At 47.0% G+C, this 24,222-nt stretch overlaps 1 protein-coding gene, 1 long non-coding RNA gene and 1 pseudogene across 2 annotated transcripts in view; 1 reads left to right on the top strand and 2 right to left on the bottom strand.

The window, feature by feature from the left end:
• Positions 1-24,222, top strand: part of TUBB2A (tubulin beta 2A class IIa) — a 54,157-nt gene that overhangs the window by 18,957 nt on the left and 10,978 nt on the right. Inside the window, exons 2-3 of the mRNA XM_040645004.1 lie at positions 19,976-20,084; positions 20,433-20,543. Coding sequence (XP_040500938.1) covers positions 19,976-20,084; positions 20,433-20,543 — 220 coding nt within the window. The remainder of the gene's footprint in view (positions 1-19,975; positions 20,085-20,432; positions 20,544-24,222) is intronic.
• On the bottom strand, positions 1,233-2,734 carry LOC103665159 (annotated as a pseudogene).
• On the bottom strand, positions 6,895-7,803 carry LOC121106071. Its single transcript, XR_005838785.1, has 2 exons — positions 7,748-7,803; positions 6,895-7,342 (listed from the first exon to the last, which is right to left on the bottom strand). It is a non-coding gene; the product is annotated as an uncharacterized LOC121106071 (long non-coding RNA).

Raw genomic sequence — 24,222 nt, 5'->3', positions numbered from 1 at the left:
CCATCGGCCACTTTTGCTGAACTGCATTTTGGTATAAGTGCTATGAGTCCTGCAGAACTCCTTGCTGGCAGGTCTTCCCATCTGAGATGCCCATGGACTTTGACCTGCTTCCAAGTCATTAGTTTTGGCCTCACAGCAGCTGGTGAAGGGCTGGGCGACAGACTGCCGAGGAATGAAAAATGTTCCAGGGTGAACGTGCGTCATCCGTGCTATGTGACATTTTACAGCCCAGCTGTCGGGACAGAATCAATAAAAACCCTGTCAGTGCAGGGTGAGGAGAATACGAAATAGGCAAGCAAAGGACAGGAGGGTAGGGAGCTGATGTCTATCTAATGCCAAGCACTTAGAGACAGAGTGGGTCAGGAATTTTAGATCTGATCCTACCCTGGAAATTTCTCAACCTTGGATACGATGCTATGAAAAAGGAATTCAAATGTTTGGCTCCTTCTAAAACTGGTTCTATCTTGCTTCACCTCATGTTTGGCATGGCTAATCTTTCCGAATTTGACAGTTTTGTAAGCCATTTCATTTTACGTCTTTGGAGTGCTAAAAATCCATTCTTCCTTTCTACGGGGAAAGGGTTTTGGAAAATATTTAATTTCCTTGCTCCTCTCTTGAAATCACAACCCCCATTCAAAAATCACGGGCACACACACACCCCAACGACAAAACAAAACAAAGACTTCTTTTTCCTTTATGAGACAAAGTATGTGTTTTTATTCTGGAAAGACATACATATAAGTGAAAAGATCATTTCACTTGGGTCCACCACTTGTAGGTAACCAGTTCACGCCCAGTGCATATCTTTCCAGATTTTTTCCATGCACATATATATGTATAAATATTCTTATGAAAATATGATCATACTATGACTACCATTCGTAATGGTATCTTGGGGTCAATTTAGAGCCATATCTTATGTGGTGCCCATACAGGTCTGTACTGTGAAGACTGCGTAACCTCGCACTTCGTGGATCTACCAAAATTTACTTAATTCTCTGTCCCTGGAAATTTCTGTTTCACTAATATTTAGGCATTGTAAGCAATGCTTAAAACAACATTTTTGAACTTGTGTCTCTGGCATCATTATTTCCTTAGGATAAAGTTCAAGACATGGAATTCTTGGAAGTTGAAGAAATTAGCAGCATTTTAAAGGTTTTACAGCATTTACTTTAAGGTGTATCTGTTACATCTTGCTTCATATGAATTGCTCTGTGTAGCCAGTGCCCAGTCTATAGCTTTGAGCACCAGGAAGGCCAGCCTGGTGGCCTCATCAACACGTGTTCCCAGTATGTCTGCCTCGAGGTAGCCGACTGCTGAGACACGGCCTGGAATTCAACTAGTCTCTTGGCACGACAAGGGCAATCTGGAACGTCCTTTTGTTGAGGGATATTTTCACCAGGAGTCCAGATGAGGACAATCCCTCCGCCAATCTCTGAGAATTTGTCTCGATTCAAAAGCTATTTTGGGTTTAAACTTCTGCAAAATGTTATCTACCCTGGATTCATGTTTCACTATGGAATCCAGTGCTTTTTCAGGCGCTTCGCCCACACTTCCTGTAATCTGTGCGACATCATCCTTTTCTACAACTTCAGGTGTAATCCCAGCTTCTGTTTCCATTACGGTTTCAAATCCTGGAAAAAGAAAGCGGCGGTCTGGAACTCAACTGTCCTGATGATCGGTGTATAGCCTGCTTGTGTCTCAGTCTCCAGTCTGGACTTGGATGCCACCTACTGCGGTAATGTGCCTTGTGACCTCTGGGGCAGACTTGGGGGCCCGATAGCCACAGGCCCTGCAGAGAGGAGCACCAGACCTCAGCTGGAGGCACCACGATTCTCCTGCCTGTGGGGGAGGATTCTCAGAAGGGGGCTCAGATGGGTAAAACTTTTTCTTGGGTAGCTGATTCCTAAAAACTCACAGCCGGCTGAGCCCCGTGGCTCTGGGTAGCAGGAGAAGGAGGCCTGGGTGGAAGGCATCATGGTGAGGCCGGGCGGGACACGGGCACCTGCAGCACAAAGGGATGAAAGAGCCGTGCCCAGCTCACAGGCCAGCGGCTGCCCCCCCAGCCCCGCCAGCCCCGCAGGCTGCCCGCCCACCTCACGCAGCACTGCTCAAACCGGCTGCCAGGCCAGCGCCTCCTCCCCAAGTCCTGCTCCGCCAACCGCCTTAATCCTTCAATATATGCGCAACAGCTGCTTTTAAATCCTTGTCTCATACTGACATTTAAAAATCTGTCATTTCTGGCTCTCTTTCTATTGCCTTGATTTTCCCCCAATTATAGGTCACGTTTTCCTACCTCTTCCCGTCTAGCGTCTTCTAATTGAATTTAGGACATTGCAAATGTTTCACTCTTAAGCATGTGGATTTTGTTGTCTTCTTCTAAAGAGTGTTGGGCTTTGCTCTTGCAGGTGGTTAACTTACTTGGAGATCAGCGTGGTCCTTCCCAGGCTTGTTTCCAAGCTCCTTTGGGTGGGTCTGGAGTAGCCTTTCCTTCAGGGCTACTTAAGTTCTAGTCTTAAGGGGAAACCTTTCTGGGATTTCTACTGAATATCGTGGGTAGTTCACTGAAATATCTCCATGTGGCTGCTCAGAACTCAGATGTCTCCAGTCCCATGTAAGCGAGAATTACCGAATAGTCGCTCTTTCCCCTGGTGGTTGTTCTTTGCTTGGCCTTGTGGAATCTCACCTGCTCACCACCAAGCCAGACTTCAGCCAGAACCCTCAAAGGTGCCATGCACGTTTATGGGGCAACTTCTTTGTGTGGACTTGCAACTTCGGCCGCCCTCAGCGTGCCACACATCCGTCTCCGTCTTCCCAACTCAGCAAGACAGCTGCACTCTGCTTGGATTGCTTCTCTCTGTGCCATGGTGTAGAAGGTTCTTCAGGCAGAAAGCACAAGTCATTGTAGGGTTCACCTCATTTGTTTCTCTTTTTTCCAGAAAGTACAGTCCTGGGTCTGTTTCCGTGGACTGAAAACGGAAGTTTCATAGATTTTGTCCAGTGCTCTCATTGTTTATGGCACAAGGGTTGGTCTGGAATCAATTTACTTCCCATACACTCCTTTTAATGAGGGTTTTTTTTTGGGGGGGGGGTTATTATGTAGTTAAAAAAAAAAACAAAGAGTACTCTGGTTCTGAGGAAGGTTTTTCTTGCTCTTAAAAAATAGTTGGGCAAAAATAAGTAGTGCCTTTTCTGCCTCTGAAAGCATGTGGTGCCACAAAGGGGCTGCCGCAGCGCCCAGGAGGGAAGCCCATCTAAGCGGAAGGCCAACAATGTGTTGAGAATAACGGTCTAGAAAACACCTGGGTCTGTGGTAATGTCAGTGAGATGACGGAGTAACCAAGCCTGGAGCTGTCCTAGTTCTAAACCAGCTGTTCTCAAATCTGTCAGCCTCAGGGCCCCCTTACACTCTTAATCACTGAAAAGCCCAATGAGCGTTCGTGTATGCGGCTTACAGCCGTCAATATTCACCATATTATTAATTGAAATTGAGAACATTTTAAAATATGTAATTATTATTAATTTAAATAGATACTTAATCTATGATAAAATCGAAAACCCATTACATATTACCATAAGTAACATTTTTTATGAAAAACAATGTTTTATAAAACAAAAAAAATAACTTAGGGGTATGAGAGGCATTGTTTTACATTTTTGCAAATCCCTTTAATGTCTGGCTTAATACGAGACAACTGGATTTTCATAACTGCTTTTGCATTCAATCTGTTCTCATCTGTTGTTTCACTTGAAAAACAAACAAATCTGGCCTCACTCACGTCTGTAGTGGAGAAAGGGGGGAGTATTTTTATTCGTGTTCAGATAATTGTGGGTACTCTTCTTTGGTAGACACCAAAAACTTAACAAGTTGTAATTCCTTAAAGGTTATTTATAATGTGACCTCTGAAACGATCTTCAAAAACACTTATACTTTATTACAGGGCTCAGTAAATTTCTTCTGTAAGGGGTCAGATAGTATTTTCTCCTCTGCAGGCCTTGAAGTTTCTGTTACAACGGCTGAAGTCGCCCGGTGCAGCTCAATGGCAGCCTCAGTGATACACACACACAAGGGTGTGGTTGTATTGCAATAAATAAAAGGTTTTACAGAACCCTTTTTGAAATTAGCTTTTTGTAAATAACCGCTGACTTCTGCTTTAGGACAATTAAAATCCGTTGGTCTATCCTGCACTTGGAATGGATGGTTTTGACCACGCAGGGGCCCTGAAAAGGTTTCAGGGACCTCCAGGGGTCACTAGACCACACTTTGAGAACCGCTGCTATCATATTTTTGTTATATGGGATAATACATTTCTTCTTGCAAAAGACGTTTTCAGTTGGATCTTCTGTTCCTCGCAGACAAAAGCATCCTCGCTCATAAAGTCCCAGGTGCTTTCTCAAGCCAGAAATCCGCATAGCAGTTTATTTTGGATTCTGGGAAATGGCAAATCAAACCCCACCGCGTTCCCTCCCACCAGTTTCATGTGCCAGCCGTACAGTAGAAATCGCAAGTTGCATGTCAGGGCTGAGAGGTCCCGAGGCGGCCCCTGGGAGCCTCGCGGGGCCCCAAAACATTGCAAGAGAGCTTGGGAAAGTTTCATGTTTTCACTGGGAAGAACAGAGGTAGCCAGAGTCCTCATTATCTAGACAAGGGATATGTGAGTCCGGATTCTCCAGAGAAACAGAACCAACAGGATATCTATAAAGACATTATTTTTTAAAAAATGGCTCACAAGGTGTCTGGGTGGCTCAGTCCTTAAGCGTCTGCCTTCCGCTCAGGTCATGATCCCCGCGTCCTGGGATCAACCCGCATCCAGCTCCCTGCTCAGTGGAGAGTCTGCCTCTCCCTCTGCCCCTCCGCCTGCTCGTGCTCTTTCCCTCTCTCACATGCTCTCTCAATATAGAAATGAAATCTTTTATAAAAAATTGGCTCATAGATCACGGAGACTGAGAAGTCCTGTGGCCTGGCATCTGCAAGCTGGTGATTCAGGAGAGCCGGTGGTGTAGTCCCAGTCCGAGCCCAAAGGCCTGAGCACCCAGAGAGCCGACGGTGTGAGTTCGCATGTGAGAGCAGAAGGTAGACGTCCGGCCCCAGCAGTCTGCTGAGAGCAAAGCCTCCCATCCTCCCTCTCTTTATCCTCTGCAGGCCTCGGGCGGATGGGCTCATGCCTGCCCACACCGGGAAGGACGATCTGCTCTCCTCGGTCTACCGATTCCAGCGCTGATCTCGTCCAGAGCCGCCCTGCCAGAAATAACGTTTAGCCAAATATCCGGGCACCCCAAGGTCCGGTCAGGCTGACACGTAAAATTAACCATCACCATGGGACAAGGCAGGATGCGGCAGCGAGAACTTTACGGTGTGAGACTGCAGGGGCAGGTGTCTAGAACGCGGGAGCTTGGACGGCGGGCAGAGAAGAGGCGGGGCAGGACGGCCACATCCCTGCCACCTCCCATTGCCCAGAATCCACCTCAGGGAGAAGGGGGGACGGTAAAGGCCCGGAGGTGACTGCGGGTCTCCCAACCCGACAAATACTAACCCTCACTGACTAAGCTGAAGTGTTTCTGCCAAACAGAACAGCGGCTCTTGAGCTGGAAATGAAGATCAATTTTAGGAAAACTTAAAATTTTTTAGATGCCTGTGTTTCTGTCCTAAAAACTTCATATTTTCTTCCTTTTTTTTTTGAAAGAAGATTTTATTTATTTATTTGTCAGAGAGAGAGAGAGCGCACAAGCAGGGGAAGCAGCAGGCAGAGGGAGAAGCAGGCTCCCATGGGGCTCGATCCCAGGACCCTGAGATCTTGACCTGAGCGGAAGGCAGTCACTTAACCAACGAAGCCACCGGGCATCCCTAAAAGCTCCTATTTTCTAACAGTGGACATAATCAGATTCAAAAGTTTGGCCAACCTGATGAAAAATACCTCACTCCCATTTTATTCATTTATTTTTAAAGATTTTATTTATTGGAGAGAGAGCGAGCGCGTGAGCATGAATGGGGGAGGGGCAGAGGGAGAAGCAGACTCCCCTCCGAGCAAGGAGCCCCAATCGGGGCTCAGTCCCAGACCCTGAGATCACGACCTGAGCCGAAGGCAGCCCGGTCACAGGTGGCTGGGGGCAGTGCATTCGAATTCACCACAGTGCCTTCCACGTTTGTGGGTTCGGAGCTTCAGAAGAACCTACCTGCGTTGAACTGGGGACCACGAATTTTACCTTTACAGTGAAGAGACTGACAGTTCGTCAAGCATTAGACAGACCACTCACAAGACCTAGTCCTTCACTTCGAGTTGGCCTTCTGCTCGTCTCGGATGTTGATGCTGTTTACCATGGAAGTTACATTTTGTTTTCACAGGTGCACTGCCCTCCCATGCCTTCCAATCAACTCTGGCTTCTGGAAACAAGGCCAGAGTGCTAGGGCTCCGTGCGATTCAGGATTTTGTTACTTCCCAAATTTCTCTTCTCCTTCCCAATATTCTAATAAACATAAGCACATCCTTTGAATCTACGTTCCTTATGACAGAAGCAAGTAATTTTCCATGTTGTGCAATTTTCTTGTATATGAGACAGTTTGCGCTTGCCTGCAGGGGTCGTGCCCATTTGTGAATTTCTCTGATTAGAAACCAAACGGTACACAGGCTAAAGAAGCCTACCTGAGATCCCACTGCTCTAACAGAAGCAGTTAGTTTTGTTTTTTTTAATATTAGCTTTAATCATTGCTCAACTCCACAGATATTTTAAATGCATATCATGCTGTGTCATTAACTAAGCATTTCTCCTGTGAGCATTGCCATCGGTCTGTTATATTTAGTCTACGAACGTGATAAAACATAAAAACAATTGTATTGTGCATTTGCACAATCCTTGGCTATTGTAAAATTCAAATATTGTCACATCTCTTTATTCTACTTCATTCGTTCATTTATTTATTTATGTATTTATTTACTCATTTACTCAACACATATTTATGGAGCTGGGCAATGGGAGTACAGATATAAATAGGAGAGACACCGTTCCTGCCCTTAAGGATATGAAGTCTAGGAGGGGAGATAGATATCATCACGTGATTTTCAAGCATTTACCCATTTGAGCCATGTATTCATGTTCTATCCACACAAGCATCCAAATAGAAATGCCCCCCCCTTTTTTTTAATGATCTTGCTAATTGTGTACAAGTGGCCCCATGCGTGGCAGCTCTGTGTGTTTTGGTTGATCGAGTTATTTCCTCAGGGCTATAAAAGCAGAACCATGACAGGGATCTGGAAGACTTGCTGTCCTCTTTTGTGGTTTAATCTCCAGACAGCACTCCCCTCTACTTCCTGCCACAGGATGGGTAGTCAGATAAAACGTTCTTCTGAATGAGAAAAACAATTAAGCATTGAAAATGTGAGAAGAAGAAAACACAAGATAAAAATAGAACTCCCCAGCCTGCTCTATGAAACACATTTTTAACTGGTGGATTTAACGGTAGCATTTTTACCTTATTCTATTCTTTCTGGACTATACCATGTTTATAAAGAGGAAGTCAGCAAAACGTTAACTAACTGTACCACTTAGTATTTTAAAAAAATCTGTTTAATGTTTCAGGCCTAGAACTAATCATGAACCCTTTTAAAAAAGCTTTAAAAAACATTATTTAAACAATAACTCTTAAAAAATAAAAAAAAATCAAAATAAAAAATAAAAAAACGTATTTAAACAATAACTCTTAAAACTTACAAGATGGGGCGCTGGGGGGCTCAGTCTGTTAAGTGTTTACCTCGGGCTCAGGTCATGATCTCAGGGTCCTGCGATCCAGCCCCACATCAGGCTCCCTGCTCGGTGGTGAGTCTGCTTCTCCCTCTCCCTCTGCCTGCTGCTCCCCCTGCTAGTGCACTCTCTCTGTCAAATAAATAAATTAAATATTTTTTAAAAACCCTACAAGATAAAAGAATAGCTCAGTCAATTCTTGAATACCCTTCTTCTAATTTCAGCAGTTACTCATGTTTTGCCCATTGTGTGGCATTTGTGTGTGTGTGTGTATATATTTTTTTTTTGCTGAATTATTAGAAAGTAGATTATAGACATCATAAAAATTCACTCTTAAAAGTTTCAGTATATACCTCCTAAGGACAAAGACATTCTCTTATATAACCATAATGCCATTACCACTCCCAAGAAACTTATCATTAATTCAAGAGGGTCGCCTAATATCCAGCTGCCAGCTGCAGAGTCCTGGGATCGTGAGCTGGCTCAGCCCATCCTCCTGCTGGAACTAGCTGCCAGCCCCGCTGCCTGGGCACTGAGCCTTGTCCCCGCTCTGTCCACTGCCTGTCCAAAGCTAGAAGTCTGACTTGGGGGACTGTCACCGCCCACCACCTTCATCCATCAGCTCAGACCCCTGGATGCTGACGCATTGCCACATCCCTAAAATTGAGCCCACCGTTTCCTATCCCTGCGGGCTCGCCCTGCAGCTCGGCTGATGCCTCTTGACCTTGACCCGTGGCCATGCTGTCGCTGTCCATTGATATTTCAAATGGCAAGTGAAGGCTTAACCATATGTAATGAGGCTGGCCATAGATACTTCCAACTTGTTCCTTGAGCATAGTGCTGCTGAAACAAAATGGCTTTTAGCAGCAACACCCATGAGCTTGAATTTCATTAATATTTATATCAGGAGAGAGCTGCTCATAAAAGCAAAGTGCATTTCAGCTTCTTAGTAAAGGGAACGCTCGGGACTGATGAAGATCACATTGCTGACGGTGCTGAAGAAGCGAACTGCTTCAACTCTCATTCCTCTTGCGTATTTGATCTCTCAGCCTAAGCCTGTCTCTTGCAGCAGGGCAGGGAGAGCAAATTCTTCCAGTCCCAGCGGCCATCTGCAATGGCCATCACAGGACGGAAGATAAGCAGCAAAGATTCGGTGTCAAGATGAATGGGTCTGGTGACACAGACATTTGCCAGTCCTGGCCCTTGTCCTGGTCACTGGCGGGTCCAGAGAACGGCCAGGACTCTACCGAGCCCTTTGCCCATGGCAGGAGAGAGTCTGGCGTTTCTCGAGGGCACAAGCTCCTTTGAATAAGGGGTACTCACTATGCTCACCCACTAGTAAAGGGAACTTGCTGCAAGGATCAAAAGCCCAGGAGAAAAGGAAAAAGCAGGGGAGTGAATAAAACCAGAAACAGGCTCCACACTCTGACAAGCAGGATTCTCAATGCATCTGGTCCTTCAGTGAGTAGAAATATTTCACTGGAAATAAAATGCCACAGGCAAGCGTTCGGGCTTTCTGTGTTCGCCACATTAACACCCCGACAAAGGGCTGTGGCATTGTTGATGCAGGAAGTGAGGGGAAGAGTAGATGGATCCCACCCCCTCCTCCCTTTCATGCAGACAGTCCTGGAGGCTGTGTGCTGGTTGCCTAGGAAACTATGTATGTGAAACTGCAGAAAATGTGCTGTCAGGCGGCAGGAGATGCAACCGCTGAGTTTTTTGCTGGCATTGCCTGATGCCAGGCCATTTTCTTAACTCCTCCGAACCAGTGTCCTCGTGCACCAGGAGGAGATAATCTCTACCTCGCGTGTGCAAGTGTGCGTGTGTGTGTGTGCGCGCGCGTGTGTGTAAAGTGCCTTAGCTGATTGTAGAATACAGAAGGAGCTCTGTGTGGATCTCCCTTCTTTTTCGTTCATATCACAAACATGTGGCACGGAATAGACTCCATGGAATAAATGGAATAGAGATCTAATATAGAAACCATTTTGGTAACAAATGAGACATTCACTCAATTTTTGTAACTGGAATGATATTTAACACCTAGTAAGAAAGTTTGTTATGTGGCATTAGATGATAAATCTCTCGCAAATTGAAAAATCATTTACAATGCAAGTACTTCTCGTTTATCCCCTCTGTAAACTGGAAATGTTTAAAATGTAATGTGTGGGATGCTCTTTGAATCAGCACAGCCTCATGGCAGGTCTGAAGAGCCCATCGCCAGCACTCCGCCGTGCTCTGCCCGAATTCCGACCGCAGGAGGGCTGCGCGCAGGAGCCTGCCGTTATCAACGGCAAAACTGCAGCATCGCTACTGATAAGAACCATATTACTGACCGAGTGACGACAAGGGCCCTTTTGATGCCGCTCCTCGGAAAAACTGCACATTCCCATCCCAGTGCCCCACAGCCGGGGCCCTCCCCGCCTTGGCACCCCGGCCAGGGTCCGGCCTCCTCACCAGCCTGCCCCCCCCCACACCGCCCCCACTGCCCGGGCAGCCCGCGTCACGCTCCCCTGCAGGCAGACCAAGCCGTGCAGCGTAAGGAGAGGTTGCAGACCATGTCTGCATTAGGACTTCAAAGGACTTAACTCTAGAAGTTTCTTAGTGAATCAAGGAAGTGAATTCCCCCGTCTGGACTCTGAGGCTCCTGGCCCCTGGGCCGCTGATGGAGCCTCAGCTGAGCTCTGCTCTTAGAGTTGCCTTCAGCCAGGGAGCTGCCTCACCCACAGGTGTGGTCCCTTCCTCGGGGACCTGTTGCACATGCAGGAGCTGGTCGTTGGGGGGGTGGTGGTGAAGGTTTGGCCCCCTTGCTTCAATTTGGGACGTCCCTGAAGAGTCCTCTGAGCTCCAGAGCATGCCCTGGGACTGCACACCTCAGCGTCTCATTCCCCCCCTCCCGCTCCCTTCGCTCTCCAGTAGGCTTCTTGTGCAAGTCTCTCCCAGCCTGTTTCCCGAGAGCCTGATGCGAGACGAGGAATTTTCAAACAACTGGATCATGCATTCAGATCGTAAGGAGGTGATAGACTCCTCCACACAGAATTATATCTGGAAACACATTCTTCTGTCATTTTCTTCATATATTTATATGGTCATATTTCTCACAGTTGTGGGCTTTTTTTTCCTTCAGCTGCTTCTCTGTGGAGCTGTTGTTATTCATCTGATGTTGGAACTCTGGCTAGGCCTCTAATTTTTTAATCAAATTCTCTATTTTCCACCCCCCACCCTTCTTTCCTATACTTTTCAGATCTGCTTGACTTTATCTTCCAGTGTCTCAACTGAGTTTTCAGTTATGCTCTTAGATTTTTTAATTTCTATGCATGGTTCTCAATTCTTTAATTTTACTTTCTATGTATTTTGTTCTTATTTCATGGTTACACTATCGTATCTTCTCTGAGGAGAGTCATAAGATTTTTAAAGGACATTTCCTTCTCCCGTCATAATTTTCTCCATGTTTCTTTCTTTCTTCTTAATCTTTGTTTACTTGTCTGAGCCTCTGTCTTCCAGGCATCTGGTCACCTTCAGTTCTGTGCTCATTTTTAAGAGAGAGACGCTAAGAAGCTCTTTGTGGTCTCCAGGCCCCTGACTAGAGCTTTCCGAGTGTAGGATTCATTGGGTGAATTATGAGCGATCTCTGATGTACAGACCGAATGACAGCTGAATATCCGCTCTGTGATGGCGAAATTTTGTGTCGACTTGGTTAAGCTGTGGAACCTAGTTGTTCAAAGACTAGTCTAGATGTTTCTGTGAAGGTATTTCATAGACACGATTCACATTTGCAGTCCGTTTACTTACCATTTTATTAACAGATTACCTTTCCTAATAAGGACGAGCCTCATCTAAATGGCTGAAGGCCTTAAGAGCAAAAACTGAGGTCTCCCAGAGGCGACTCCCTCCAAGACTGTGACATAGAAACCCTGCTTGAGCTTCCAGCCTGCCCTACAGATTTCAGGCTTTACTGGTTCTGTTTCTAGAGAAACCGACTGACACACTCTCTCAATGTGATTTTACTACTCAATCAATCAAGAGGTGGAACCCTCTGGGTTTGGCTACATTAGCAAGTGTGATACAAGGAAGGGTAGGAAAAGCACTTGTGGACTGGGGCTTGCCCTCTCCTGCCCCTGGGGACCCTTTGCCACCATATAAACAAGCATGGTTAGCCTGATGGACGATGAAAGGCACATGGCTTTTCCAGCTGACATCAAGCCAACTGCCAGACATGACAGCGGGCCCCTCACTAGACCAACAAACCTGCCAACCAACTCACACATGAGTGCAGCTACCCCAGAACATCAGGCCCCAGATGAACCGGCCCATAACAAAACCCCTCGGCCAAGCCGCAAGCCTATAATTAACAATAAATAGTTCATCTTAATCCACAAAATTTTAGGGTGGATTTTTCAGCAGCAAAAGATAACCCTATATAATCATTATTATGACGTCTTTGTTCTTGAAATGATCCTATGGCCCAGATTATCCCCACCAGTATCCTGCTGCTTCTGCCTGCCGCCAGCATTCTCGTCGCTGAGTAGAGGGCTGGAGGTTTCAGCATTCATACCGTAAATATTCCCTTCACCCCCCGAAGGAAGTACAGCCAGCTATGAAGTTTTAGAAGACACAAAGTGTCCACACAGAAGACTGCCCTCACTTCTGACAACCAGTGCAAGTTCAAGGGGCCCCTAAACCACACTCGGTTGTAATAATTTGCCAGAAGGATTCACAGAACTCACTGAAAGCTGTTATGCTCATGGTTAGGGTTTATTCTGGGGAAATTATATAGATTAAAATCAGCCAAGAGAGGAGACGCTTGGGGAAGAGTCCCAAAGGTCTGAAGGTAGAGATTCCAGTCGTCCCTTCCCCACAGAGTCAGGGACAATGTTAATTCCCAGTTTCTGTGTATGACAACACAGCCGGAGGATTGCCAACCAAGGAAGCTCACCTGAGCCTGGGCTGTCCAGAATTTTTATTGGGGCTTTTATCTCCCGCCACCGGGGACACATACTGCTCACGTGGCCAACCGTTAGTCTGCAGTCCGGCCTGCAGTTGCGCTGCTGCGTTCAGTCTCTAGTTCCTGGGAGATCTGAACTAGTACCAGAGCCCTATCAGACGCACATTGACAGACTGTCTGGTGGCCAAAGCCCTCAGGCAAATAAAGATGATCCTATTGGACATTCAAGGGGCCTAGAAATCACCTCCCAGGAGCCAAAAGCCAAGGCCAGACCTCTCTTTGGATAAGATTAAGTCTTCCCTGTACAGCTCACCCCCTGGCCTTTGGCCAAGACTCTGTTACAGCAAACCACTCACCTTTGTCTGGGCACCCGTAATTAATGTAGTATTTACTAGACACAGCAACGGTGAAAAAACGAATCCCTTCACCCTATAAAGCCATGCCATAGATATTCACATTTTTGTGCTGGGTTGGTTACTCTTTGCCCCTCTCGATGTGTTGCTATTTGTACAATAAACTAGTACAGAACTATTTAGCATAAAAACTAGCTGATAGTTATTAGTTAAATCCAGCTGTTTCCCAAACCAGTCATCTTATTAATCCAAGGAAGCTCTAACTCAATTTCTCCATATAGTTGATTACGAATATCAGCATTACCATAAGACCTGTTTACGTCAGATGGCTGAATGCCCTCAGCAAGGCCAGTGGTGCATCGTATCACCGCACGGCCGCCTGGAAACGAGGCAAGCATATGCCGCATTACCAGAGCCCCACTGAGTCTTCAGGAGCTGGTCCAGTCCATCGTGATATCTCATGGTGTCTCCCTGAGTTGTGCCCCTCATTTTGTAGCCTTCCGTTTGACCTTGTCAAGCTTCCAAAGGTAAGAGTAGTCCATCAGTGTATGGCCCCACCTTTTAAGGCGGGGTATAAGTGAGCTAAGAGACAATACCGTGTCTCGCTCTGAGTCTCTCTCGAGGCACCAATATAATGTTGCATTGCCTTCATTGCATAGACCATTCATTCATTCCTTTATCCTCACCTACCATTCCTCCTTTTCCACATTTACCATTTTAATTTTACCAAGCATGTCCACCTTTTTGGGGAAAGGAGGTCAGGTCTGGCTACTGTGCTGGTCTAGATTGCCATTGGCAATACTAGTCTAGCAAGCACCTCCCCCTCAGTCCACTCTCATCCCTACATAGGTATGTAGGGTTACATACAAACGGAAGGAGTGGACTTTCTTCACCCCCAGGCAATATAGCTGCGTTCACTGTTAATCTCAATTTTGCAAGATGAGATAAAGACACCACCTACTCCATCAGACCCTTAGGAATTCTGACAGAAGATTTAAAGGTATGGTGACATTTTTTTTGCTTAAGGATCATCCCTGCTACTGGTGCTTGTGGTCACTGCTCTGATCCCAGGACCAGCATCCCAGGTATCAGGTAGGAAAAAAGAAAAGTGGAGGTTACATGGGGAAGAATTGTAGAGTCATAGCACCCCGTCCCACTCCATTCCCCAGATTCCATAGAAAAATGGAGAAATCCTCCTAATGCAGACACTTCATTGGCTCCCTACATGTTGAGTGCGAGCACAGACTCATGAAGGCATGGAAGCCAGCCCTTCGTGCCCTAATCATTGCCTGTTCTAGTCATCTTCAAACTATCAGGATAAAAGTATGTTCCTTGAGCTGAAGAAATGTGACTTGGTGGTTCAAATTGGTACAAAATCTTCTAGTTCAGTCCTTTAAACTATTTGCAACATTCAACTCTACCACCAGGTATGCAAACCCAATCCAGAGCAAGTGTCTATTACAGCAGGAGCCCAGTTGTAGACTCTAGGGGCTACCCGCATCAGCCCGATTTGACAGCTACGTGCATGGCCTTCCCCACTGGAGGCTGCCTCAGAACCACCTGCAGCCTCTGTCTTTCTCATGGGCAGAATGTACGGTTGGTATTTTGAGCTTCACAGGGGGCTGGAGGAATATGTCTAAATTGAGCCCATCTCTGCATTGCTAGAGGATCTCCTCTCCATTATTCCATGGACTCAGAAGGCCACCTCAAGGATTGCCACCTGCCAATTCCAGCTACTTCCGATACCAGGAGGAGGTCCTTCTCATGGACATTGACATGTCCTACTTTAATGTACCCCTCAAATTCCCATAGCGATTTTCATAGGGCTGCACCCCATATGGGTATCCCTTTAATAGGCCAGCTTTTCTTAGTCCATCTGCCTGACCGCGTGGCCCAGCTATTGGCCACCACCATGAATCAAAACCCAAACATAGAGGCAAATAGCATGCATTCCAGCCCACTAAGCTGAATTGTTTTTATCTTCTTCAATAAGAGTGACAGCTTTCCAAACAGGATGCTTGGAAATGTCCACTTTGAAATTGCTATCCATAAGCCAAGCAGCTCTTTGTTGGTCAATAGAGAGTTTATATGGTAACACCGAAGCGGCTATAGGGTCCAGCAGCACGTCAGGTGGTTCCAAAGTCAGTCCTATAGGAGAAGGAATTCCCTGCTCGTGTGTACCTTTCCTTGGATTTCCTTGATACCATTTCCTATATAAATGACTTCTTTTTTATTATGAAACCCTTCTGAGCACTCCCCTCCCCATTACAGTATTTTTTGACATTACCCAAGATATTATGGATATTTTAAGATCACTTTATGTCCTTCAGTCATAGGAACAATTTAATTAATGTCGAATAGAAAGCTAGTAATTGTCTTTTAAAAAGGAATGTTCTGGAATTTTCAAACAGCAATCCCAGTGGTCATCACAGCTTTTGTCATGAGCCTGTCTCCACCCCACACCTCACACAGTATTATTGTACAGATACGTCTGCACTGTCACCCCAGTCAAATTAACAACAGCCCACATTGTGGGAGTTCAGGCAATGTTATTGGCTTTCATTTAGCTGTCTGCTTAATAATGGTTGACGTGTGGCTTTACATGACTTCCATTGTATAATATTAGGGTAGAGGAAGCATTGCCCAATCAGACACAATATCCACCCCTATAATATATTCAGGTGATGGAGATACAGCCACTTCACATAGTCTATTCAAACATTTCAGTCTTCACCTAAACCTTCACCTGAATCCCACCAACTATGTGGATTTCCTTCCAATCTGACCGCAACCCTGTTAGGACTTCACTAGCTGTGACATCAGGGTGCACAGGGCTCTCATGTCAGGGAGTCCCAGAAATATCATTCTTAGACTCCCTGACCATTTTGCCCACTCACGTGTACCTGCCCCGGGGCCCTAGCTGGGGATCAGGTCAAGGGACCAGGCCCTTTTGTCAATCTTTAAGGTGATTTGATTGTGGGACCATCACCTCAGGCAATGCCAGGGTGGTTTTCCCATTTTCATCTTTGCCATCCAGCTTTTGAAATTCTTCCAAACGACGGCAAATAGAGCAGATTTGCTTAAGGCCCTTCAATGTGGCGGGGCGGGGGGAGGGCAGCAGAGGCTCTCCTCAGTCAGTCCAACTTCTGAGAGTGCTGCGGTAAGACCTTTATTTTGATCCCTTCCATGGCTGCTCTGTTTGTCAATAACTGTTTAAAGGTTTCTATCCTCCTGGGATGGGTCTCTTGACTCTCCCCTTCACCTTTCCCCCCATTATCTTGCAAATCTTGGCTATCTGTGGCTTCAGCTTAACTCTTTCCTTTGGTGGCAGTCCTAAGATAACTCAGAATAGCCTGATTCCAATCTTGGCTCTGCCTCAAGATCCACCCAAAACTCTACCTTTCATTTTGGTTATTACAGATAACAACCACCAAGGGATTGATATTTGCTTGTTTCTTGTTACTTTGGATTTCCTAATGCATCCAGTGAGCCACCTCCTCAGGGGCTGGAGCTGTCATTTCTAAGTTCTTTTGGCAACTTTTTAAATGATTTTATTTATTTATTTGAGAGAGAGAGAGAGAGAGTGCAGGGTGGGGAGGAACAAGCAGACTCCACACTAAGCATGGAGCCTGACATGGGACTTAATCCCATGACTCTGAGATCATGATCTGAGCTGAATTCAAGAGTCAGACACTTAACCAACTGAGCCACCCAGGCTCCCCTCTTTTGGCAAATTTTACCTCCAATACTAATGGCAGCACAGCTCCACCCCTGTATCCTAGGGGACCCTGTGGGCACTCAAGAATCAAAGGATCACCATCCCCCATCCATTCATCCTTCTTTTCTTGAGCCATATGTTTCAGTGAGTCAGAGTCAGGCTAGCAAATTCCACTTCTGACACAAACTGGGAAGCATTTGGACCAACTGTGAAGTCGGAGGGAACAGTCTTCAAGAGCATCCCCACCTCTTTTTTTTTTTTCTAAGATTTTATTTATTTATTTGAAAGAGAGAGCACCAGGAGTAGGGAGGGGCAGAGAGAGAGGGAGAAGCAGACTCTCCACTGAGCAGGGAGCCCAATGCAGGGCTTGATCCCAGGACCCTGAGATCATGACCTGAGCCAAAGGCAGACACTTAACTGACTAAGCCACCCAGGCACCCCAAGAACATCCTTACTTCTGACACCAACTGCAAGGTCAAAGGTCTCCAAGATCACCTTTAGTTTTGATAATTCACTAGGAGAACTCATAGAACTTACTGGAAGTTCTTATACCACAGCTACAGATTTGTTTTTATAGGTAAAGTCTATAAAAGATACAGGTTGAATTAGCCAAGGGAAGCGTACATAGGGCAGAGTCCGGAGGAGTACTACATGCAAAGTTTCTGTTGTCCTCCCATGGAGTCAGGACACGTTACTGTCACTGCATTGGTGTGTGACAATACGCATGGAGTATCACCGACTAGAGACGCTCATCTGAGCTTCAGTGTTCAGAGTTTTTATTGTGCCTGTGTGCATGTTTGTGGGTGTCTCAGACCACGCATCCAAACTCCATCACCCCCTCTTCACATGCAGTCTCCCCTTGGTCCTAGAGGTGCATGCTTCAGGCACAGCCTGCCCTCAGGGATACTCAGGGAGAGAGACTTATACATTCACTAGAAGTGGGCTCAGAGCAGTTTGGGCAGGAAATTCAGACATTCTAGGATTTGGGGCATGGTCTAAAGGAGGGGTGCAAGATTTGGGTGGATATGATCTCTTGGGTCTACAATGTCTACCATGGGGAGGGGCATGGCAAAAAAACAGAGAGAGAGAGAGAGAGAGAGAGAGAGAGAGAGAGAGAGAAAAGAATGCCTATAGTTGGACTAGATCCTGTTATTGAGCTAATCTTATTAGCCCAGATCAAATCTTTAGCCTTACTGCCTGCTTTTATCACCATAGCTATATTCTCACCTCTGATTTCAGTTTTTCAGGCACTAGTTGATTCAAAGGTTTGCAAAAGCATGTTACATCTACAAACCTAGATGTGGAACCCCAGCCCCAGACAGGCTTTACCTTCCTTCCTTGCCACGTTATCAAGAACCCTTAGAACAAGAGGCTAAGGGATTGAGGACTCTCAGAAGGCTTGATTGCTACAGCAGACCACACGTGGGCAATCTTTGTGCCTGGAGCTGCTGCTCTGTGGGCCATTCAGAAAGTCTGCCAGAACTACATTTTCTATATTCTGCTTCAGGAAATTACTAGAACTATAGACAATGTTACCAAAGACTCAACACCATCACGAGAGAACTATAACTCCAGTGAATAGACCTCAACAAGTGTCTGGCATTGGCCATGACTCTGGCTTCCCAAAGGAGCAGAAGTAACCACTGCATGAGCCTCCATAAATGTCTATGTCGTCACCAGAAATATCCACTGCCAACTAGAAAATCCATCAAATTGCCACTGTTATTTTCATTTCTGCCATTAAATATGCTGCAAGCCCAACATCTCAGAGCCTACTCGACTAACTCCCTTCAAACTTGGAATTGCGGTTTTACTCCCTTATTTAACCCTTAATCATTATTCTTTTTAGTATATTCCTAAGTATACCTCTTATGACACTCCTGATTTTGAGGACCCTCTAACAGCTATCACTCTAGGCACATGCACAGTAGATGATAACCGCTAGTCCTTCAGAGCCAAGAATGGAAGGCAGCCCACCCCTGACAACTGATTGAACCAACACCAACCTCACAATGACTGTTATTCCACCCCCACAGCATTTAACAGCAGATTGTATCTCTGAAACAACGGAGGCAATGACCAAGTGTTCACAATTGCCCATTCTTGCCCTCTACTTTGCTTCACACAACTGTAGGCAGGTTTCCCCCCACCCACAGCCCATAAATTTTGGCTTGTGCCAAGTTTAAACAAGCACACAGGTGAACACTGCCCCTCTTAACAATTCAGTCTGAAAATCTGCTGACTACAGAGAAAAATATTCCAGCTGGGCAACCTGATTTTGCGCCTACAGACCCACCATCTCTTTCCCTCCTCACCTACATAGTCCCTGCCAGTCCTGCCCACCTCTGCCTATAAAAGAAAAGTCTATTCTGATTGATGTCTGATACCTGCAGATTTCTCAGATCAGAGTGGTAGATAATTCCCCTAATATGAGCACCATAGACATGATGAGACATAATGTCGGAGTCTGGCTTCCTGTCTGCTAGGCAGCAGGTGACATCCCGCGGCTGTGACTACCGACCGCAGTGGGCGAGGCAGGAGCCAGCCTGGTGCAAGGGTGTGGGCGGGCGCCTGGACAAGGACGTGGTCTCTTTCACAACCGCCATATTACCCACCCCAACCTCCCCGCCCCCCTTCCTGCTGCACATTCACAATGGAGCCTGTGCCCTCACCGTGCCCAGTTCTACCCACTGTCTGCAGTCGGGCTCCCAGACTCCTCCTGCCTGCCCTTCCCTACCCAGCCCTGCTGTGGGCAGGGGCAGCAGGCCTTCTGGCTGTCAGTGGTCTAAACTGCGCTGCCTGCAGGGCTGGGTGGGGTTTGCCCCAGGAGACCTTGATCCCTGGAGGCAGTCACAGGGCGGGGTCCAAGCCGTCCTTGGTTCTGGCAGGACCCATCCATCAGCTGGGATGCTGTGACAGTCAGCCTTGCCTGGGGGTGATGGCCTCCCCAGCATCCACAGCTTTCCCTAGAAGGGCATCTGCTGTGCCCACCCTCCTCGTTCAGTGCCCTTCCCGGCTTTCAGTCTGTCGCCATCATATGGCCAATGCTCTGCGGATTTCCGTGCCCCTCTGCAGCACCCCTGGAGGAAGAGGGGGGTGCAGCTCTAGGACTCTTTCACTGGCTGACCACAGTGGCCGCTGTTCCAAGGACATGAGAGGGAGAAAAGGGCCATCCTTACTGATATTTAGGATGCCAGCCATCATTTGATTTTTTTTTCCCCCCAGTTTTGGGAGGTCATCAGTGATGAGCATGGAATCGACCCCACTGGCAGTTACCATGGAGACAGTGACTTGCAGCTGGAGAGAATCAACGTGTACTACAATGAAGCTGCTGGTGATTATTGGAATGTTTTTTGCCCAGTCAACCTTGCTTTGCATACTGTGGCAGACAGAGTGTACCAGGAGCAGACAAATGACAAAGAAATGTTTCTTGCATTCATTTAAATGTCACCTGCTAGAAAGGACACATTATGTGGTTCCTCACGGCTCCTGCATGTTGGCCATGACTAAGCATGCCATTATCTCTCCTCTTCCGAGGCAGAAAAGCACCTCTATTTGCTCACTTTTGTCTCAGATGCTAGAATGTTCTCTAATGATTCAGCTGTGAAAGGCACATAGGGCACAGCCTTGTCTGTGATTCCTTTGCCCGCTGCACGTCTAAGTCCGGCTGTGTTCCCCACAGGTAACAAATACGTACCTCGGGCCATCCTGGTGGATCTGGAGCCGGGCACCATGGACTCCGTCAGGTCTGGGCCATTTGGCCAGATCTTCAGGCCAGACAACTTCGTGTTCGGTATGTAGTCATGACAGTGGCAACCGGCTCAGTGAATTCCCTTCTCAACACTGAGGAAATCACAGCTCTTAGTGTTGGATGCAAAGGTGGAGACTGTGTGTTCACAGAGAGCCCTGGGTCCTGGCCTAATTCCACCTAATCCTGGGGCGGCCCCCTTCTCTGGCCCCTCTCTGGGCAGCTCAAAGAACAGTTGTCAGCCTGTAGAGGGCTCCTACTCCCCCTGCCCCCCGCCACTACAGAGCAGCCAGTGACAGGTGAAGAATACAGAGCAGGGATGAGCCTTCCAGCAGGAATTGACAGGCTGCTGGTGACGTCAGAGGACCAGAGCCAGCAGGTAACCATGTCAGAAAGCCCAAGGCCAAAGGCACAGGTTATGACCAGAAGTGGGGCCAGTTCTTGGAGCCCATCTTCTCTTCAGATCATAATGTGCCCTTGCCCTTGCTGGTTTATTTATCTATTTTAGATACTTTAGATATGTTAAACACTGAATGCAGACCTGCACAAACGGGTCATAAACACGGTGCCTTTATCAGCCCCTAATGGTGCCCAAGCTCACCCATAGATGAAATGTCCTTCCCTACAATCCAAATACTAATAGCAGAGGAACAGGAAGGGTGAGATAGCTCTTAGCAGCTCCACGAAAAACCAGGACAGCTTCATATGAGTCACCAGTAGGATGAGGCTGCCCAGAAGCTGATGTGGTCAGAGCTGCATTCATAGCTCACAGTCAAGACAATCGCACTAGTTCTGAACTCCAAATCCTGTTTCGTGGGGCCGGGGAAGCAGTCCAGGAAGGGACTGGAAATTCTAACTAGTGAAACAACACCTCAGGAGTATGGAAATTACAGGTATCTGAAAAGTGGAGAAGACAGACATCATTAGCTAAGGAACCAAACCTGGACCAATGGCTGAAGGGTGTCAACAGATATGAAGGAACTTTCTAAGGAATGTGTTTGTGGCAGATACTGTTGGTACCTGCCCATGTTCCTGGGACACTCATTCTTCCCAGACTCCCTACTGCATGTCCTGCCCATCATGCCCCTTTGAAAGGAGGACTGTCAAAGGACAGACTAGGGGCTAAATAGCCCAGCTTCTCTGGCTCTTGGTGGGACCACTCTGGGTGATGGTCTTCCTCGTCCCTTATAGATCCCCCAGCGTGGAGCCCTGTGCCCACCCCAGCACCTGCTTGCGAATGCAGCCTGGGGACCACCCTTTCCTGGCTCAGTTCCCTACTACCCTCCTGCTGCTTCCTGGGGTAAATGTCACTCAAACCCTTGTCTCAGGTTGGCTTCTGGGGGACTGACCTGAGACACTCCCCAAAGAGGAGATGCTGTGGTTTTCTACTGCTGTGTAACAAGTTAGCAAAAACTCAGTGGCTTAAAGCAGCACAGTTGTCTTACGGTTTCTGTGGTCGAGAGTCGTGAGTCTTCTGCTCCTGTCCTCAGCTGACCGTCCTGAGCTGCTCCATCTGGAGCGCAGGGCCCTCTTCCATGGCCCTCGGGTGGTTGGCAGAATCCAGTTCCTCACGGTCATAGGTCTGAGGTTCCTGTTTGCTTGCTGGCCCTTGATCAGAGGCCGTTCTCCGCTCCTCGAGGCCGCCTGCTGTCCCCTGCACATGGCCCTCTCCACAACGTGGCAGCCACTCCTTCAAGACCAGCAGGACAGTGTCTCTACTCCTTTGAAATTCCGATGTCCTCTCCCGCCACCAGCCAGAAAACACTCTCTGCTCTAAAAGGGCTCATGTGATTTGAGGAGGCCACCCCCATAATCTCCCTCTTTTAAGGCCAACTGACTTGGAATCTTAATCATATCTGCAAAATCCCTTCACAGGAGTACCTAGATTCGTGTTTGAACAACAGGGAAAAGGTGTGGCTCCCAGGGCCGTGTTAGAATTCTGCCTACCACAAACGGGCCGTCTGGCGAATCGAAAGCACATGGTCTTTGAAACAGGTTCCAACATCTGAACCTTTGTTCACAGAGTAAGTGATGTTTCTATTTACTGGGTGTATGGCCTTGGGTAAGTATTCAATCTCTCTGAGCCTTAGCTTCTTTTTCCAAAAAATGGTCATAATAGTATCTACTTCAGAGGGTCATAGTAACGATTAAGTGAAATAACATCTGGAAAGTACTCATCACACAACAGTGCAAGAATGGGTGCTGTAGTGAGCGTCCCATTAAAGAAGGTGTTTGAGGACAGACTATATGACTTCTGGTTTGGAATTCTTCAAGGAGGGTGACAAAGACAGATTCATTTTGGAATATCTTTTAATTCTAGAAAATGTGATTTTCAGGTCCCTTTTGACCAGTTCCCTTTTGAAGTCTACGGATCTACGTGAATATTCTTGGCAGAGTTAATATACTCATCAAAATAAGACCTCAATTGATTGGTATTAAATCACTTCCTTGGTACAGAATTTCATAAGGGGATGGAGCCCGTGTGCTCCAATTNNNNAAAGAGTAGCAAGAGGTGGGAAAAGAATCAAAAGAGAAACCTGACCGCTCTTACAATTTGCCTTAGAACTAGTTCCAATTCAGTAAGTTAAATCTGGAACTTCAGGCCGCTACAGCGGACATTTCTATCTTAGGCTGGGCTCAGAGTAGCAACATGAGATTTTCTGAGGCAGCCCTGCAGGTGGCGGGCCCATTCTAATTTTCCTCTCACATGTACTTCCTAGTTTCCTTGCCTTGCTTTTCCATCACTTCCTTTCGGCTCCTATGTAAGATTGGACAGCAGGTTCCGGCCCCAGCATTAGTATCCAGTCAGACTTGACAGTTCCTTGGTTGACTCAGCTCCTGACCTTGCTGGGGCTCTTTCTTCCCTTACTGTTCCTCGACTCGGCCTATACTGGGCTCTCCCCACTGTGGAGACTCTCAGTCGGTGCCCTATTTTCAGCTTCATTGCTCCCCTATCAGTATTGGCATCTCAACGTGATCTGGATGCCTCAGTAATTGCAAAACTATCCAACCTTAAAAGTCATCTGTGAATCAGCACAGTATTCCCTGAGTTACCAAAAATTTGATGGCGCACCTGGGTGGCACAGCGGTTGGGCGTCTGCCTTTGGCTCAGGGCGTGATCCCGGTGTTGTGGGATCGAGCCCCACATTGGGCTCCTCTGCTGTGAGCCTGTTTCTTCCTCTCCCACTCCCCCTGCTTGTGTCCCCTCTCTCGCTGGCTGTCTCTGTCTCTGTCGAATAAATAAATAAAATCTTAAAACAAACAAACAAACAAACAAACAAAAATTTGACTTTGAAACACCCAGTACATAGGAATTTCTGGTTACACATTACTTCTCTATCCTACAAGGCACCCGAAGGCCTTACCCTCCCCTCTTCCCCCAACACACACGCTCCCCCCGCCCCCACCACAACCAAGCTGTCCTTGGCCAGTGCACCCCCTCTCGGCCAGTGAGAGGAAACGACTAGTTCAAGACCACACCTCTTCGTTATTTTCACCAAGGTAGTTGTGCACACTACACACCCCTCCCTTTCCTCTGTCTTTCTTTTCTTTTTTTTTAATGTTTTTATTTATTTATTTGAGAGAGAGAAAAAGCAAGAGAGATCATAAATAGAGAGGAAGAAGCAGAGTCACCGCTGAGCATTGAGCCTGACATAGAGCGCGATCCCAGGACCTTGAGGTCATGACTTGAGCTGAAGGTAGGCCTTTAACCAACTGAGCCACC

The sequence above is a fragment of the Ursus maritimus genome, unplaced genomic scaffold (assembly GCF_017311325.1).
Source record: "Ursus maritimus isolate PB19 unplaced genomic scaffold, ASM1731132v1 scaffold_30, whole genome shotgun sequence".
Lineage (NCBI taxonomy): Eukaryota > Metazoa > Chordata > Mammalia > Carnivora > Ursidae > Ursus > Ursus maritimus.
The sequence above is the reverse complement of the archived record's forward strand: the minus strand, read 5'-3'. Positions and strand labels throughout refer to the sequence as shown.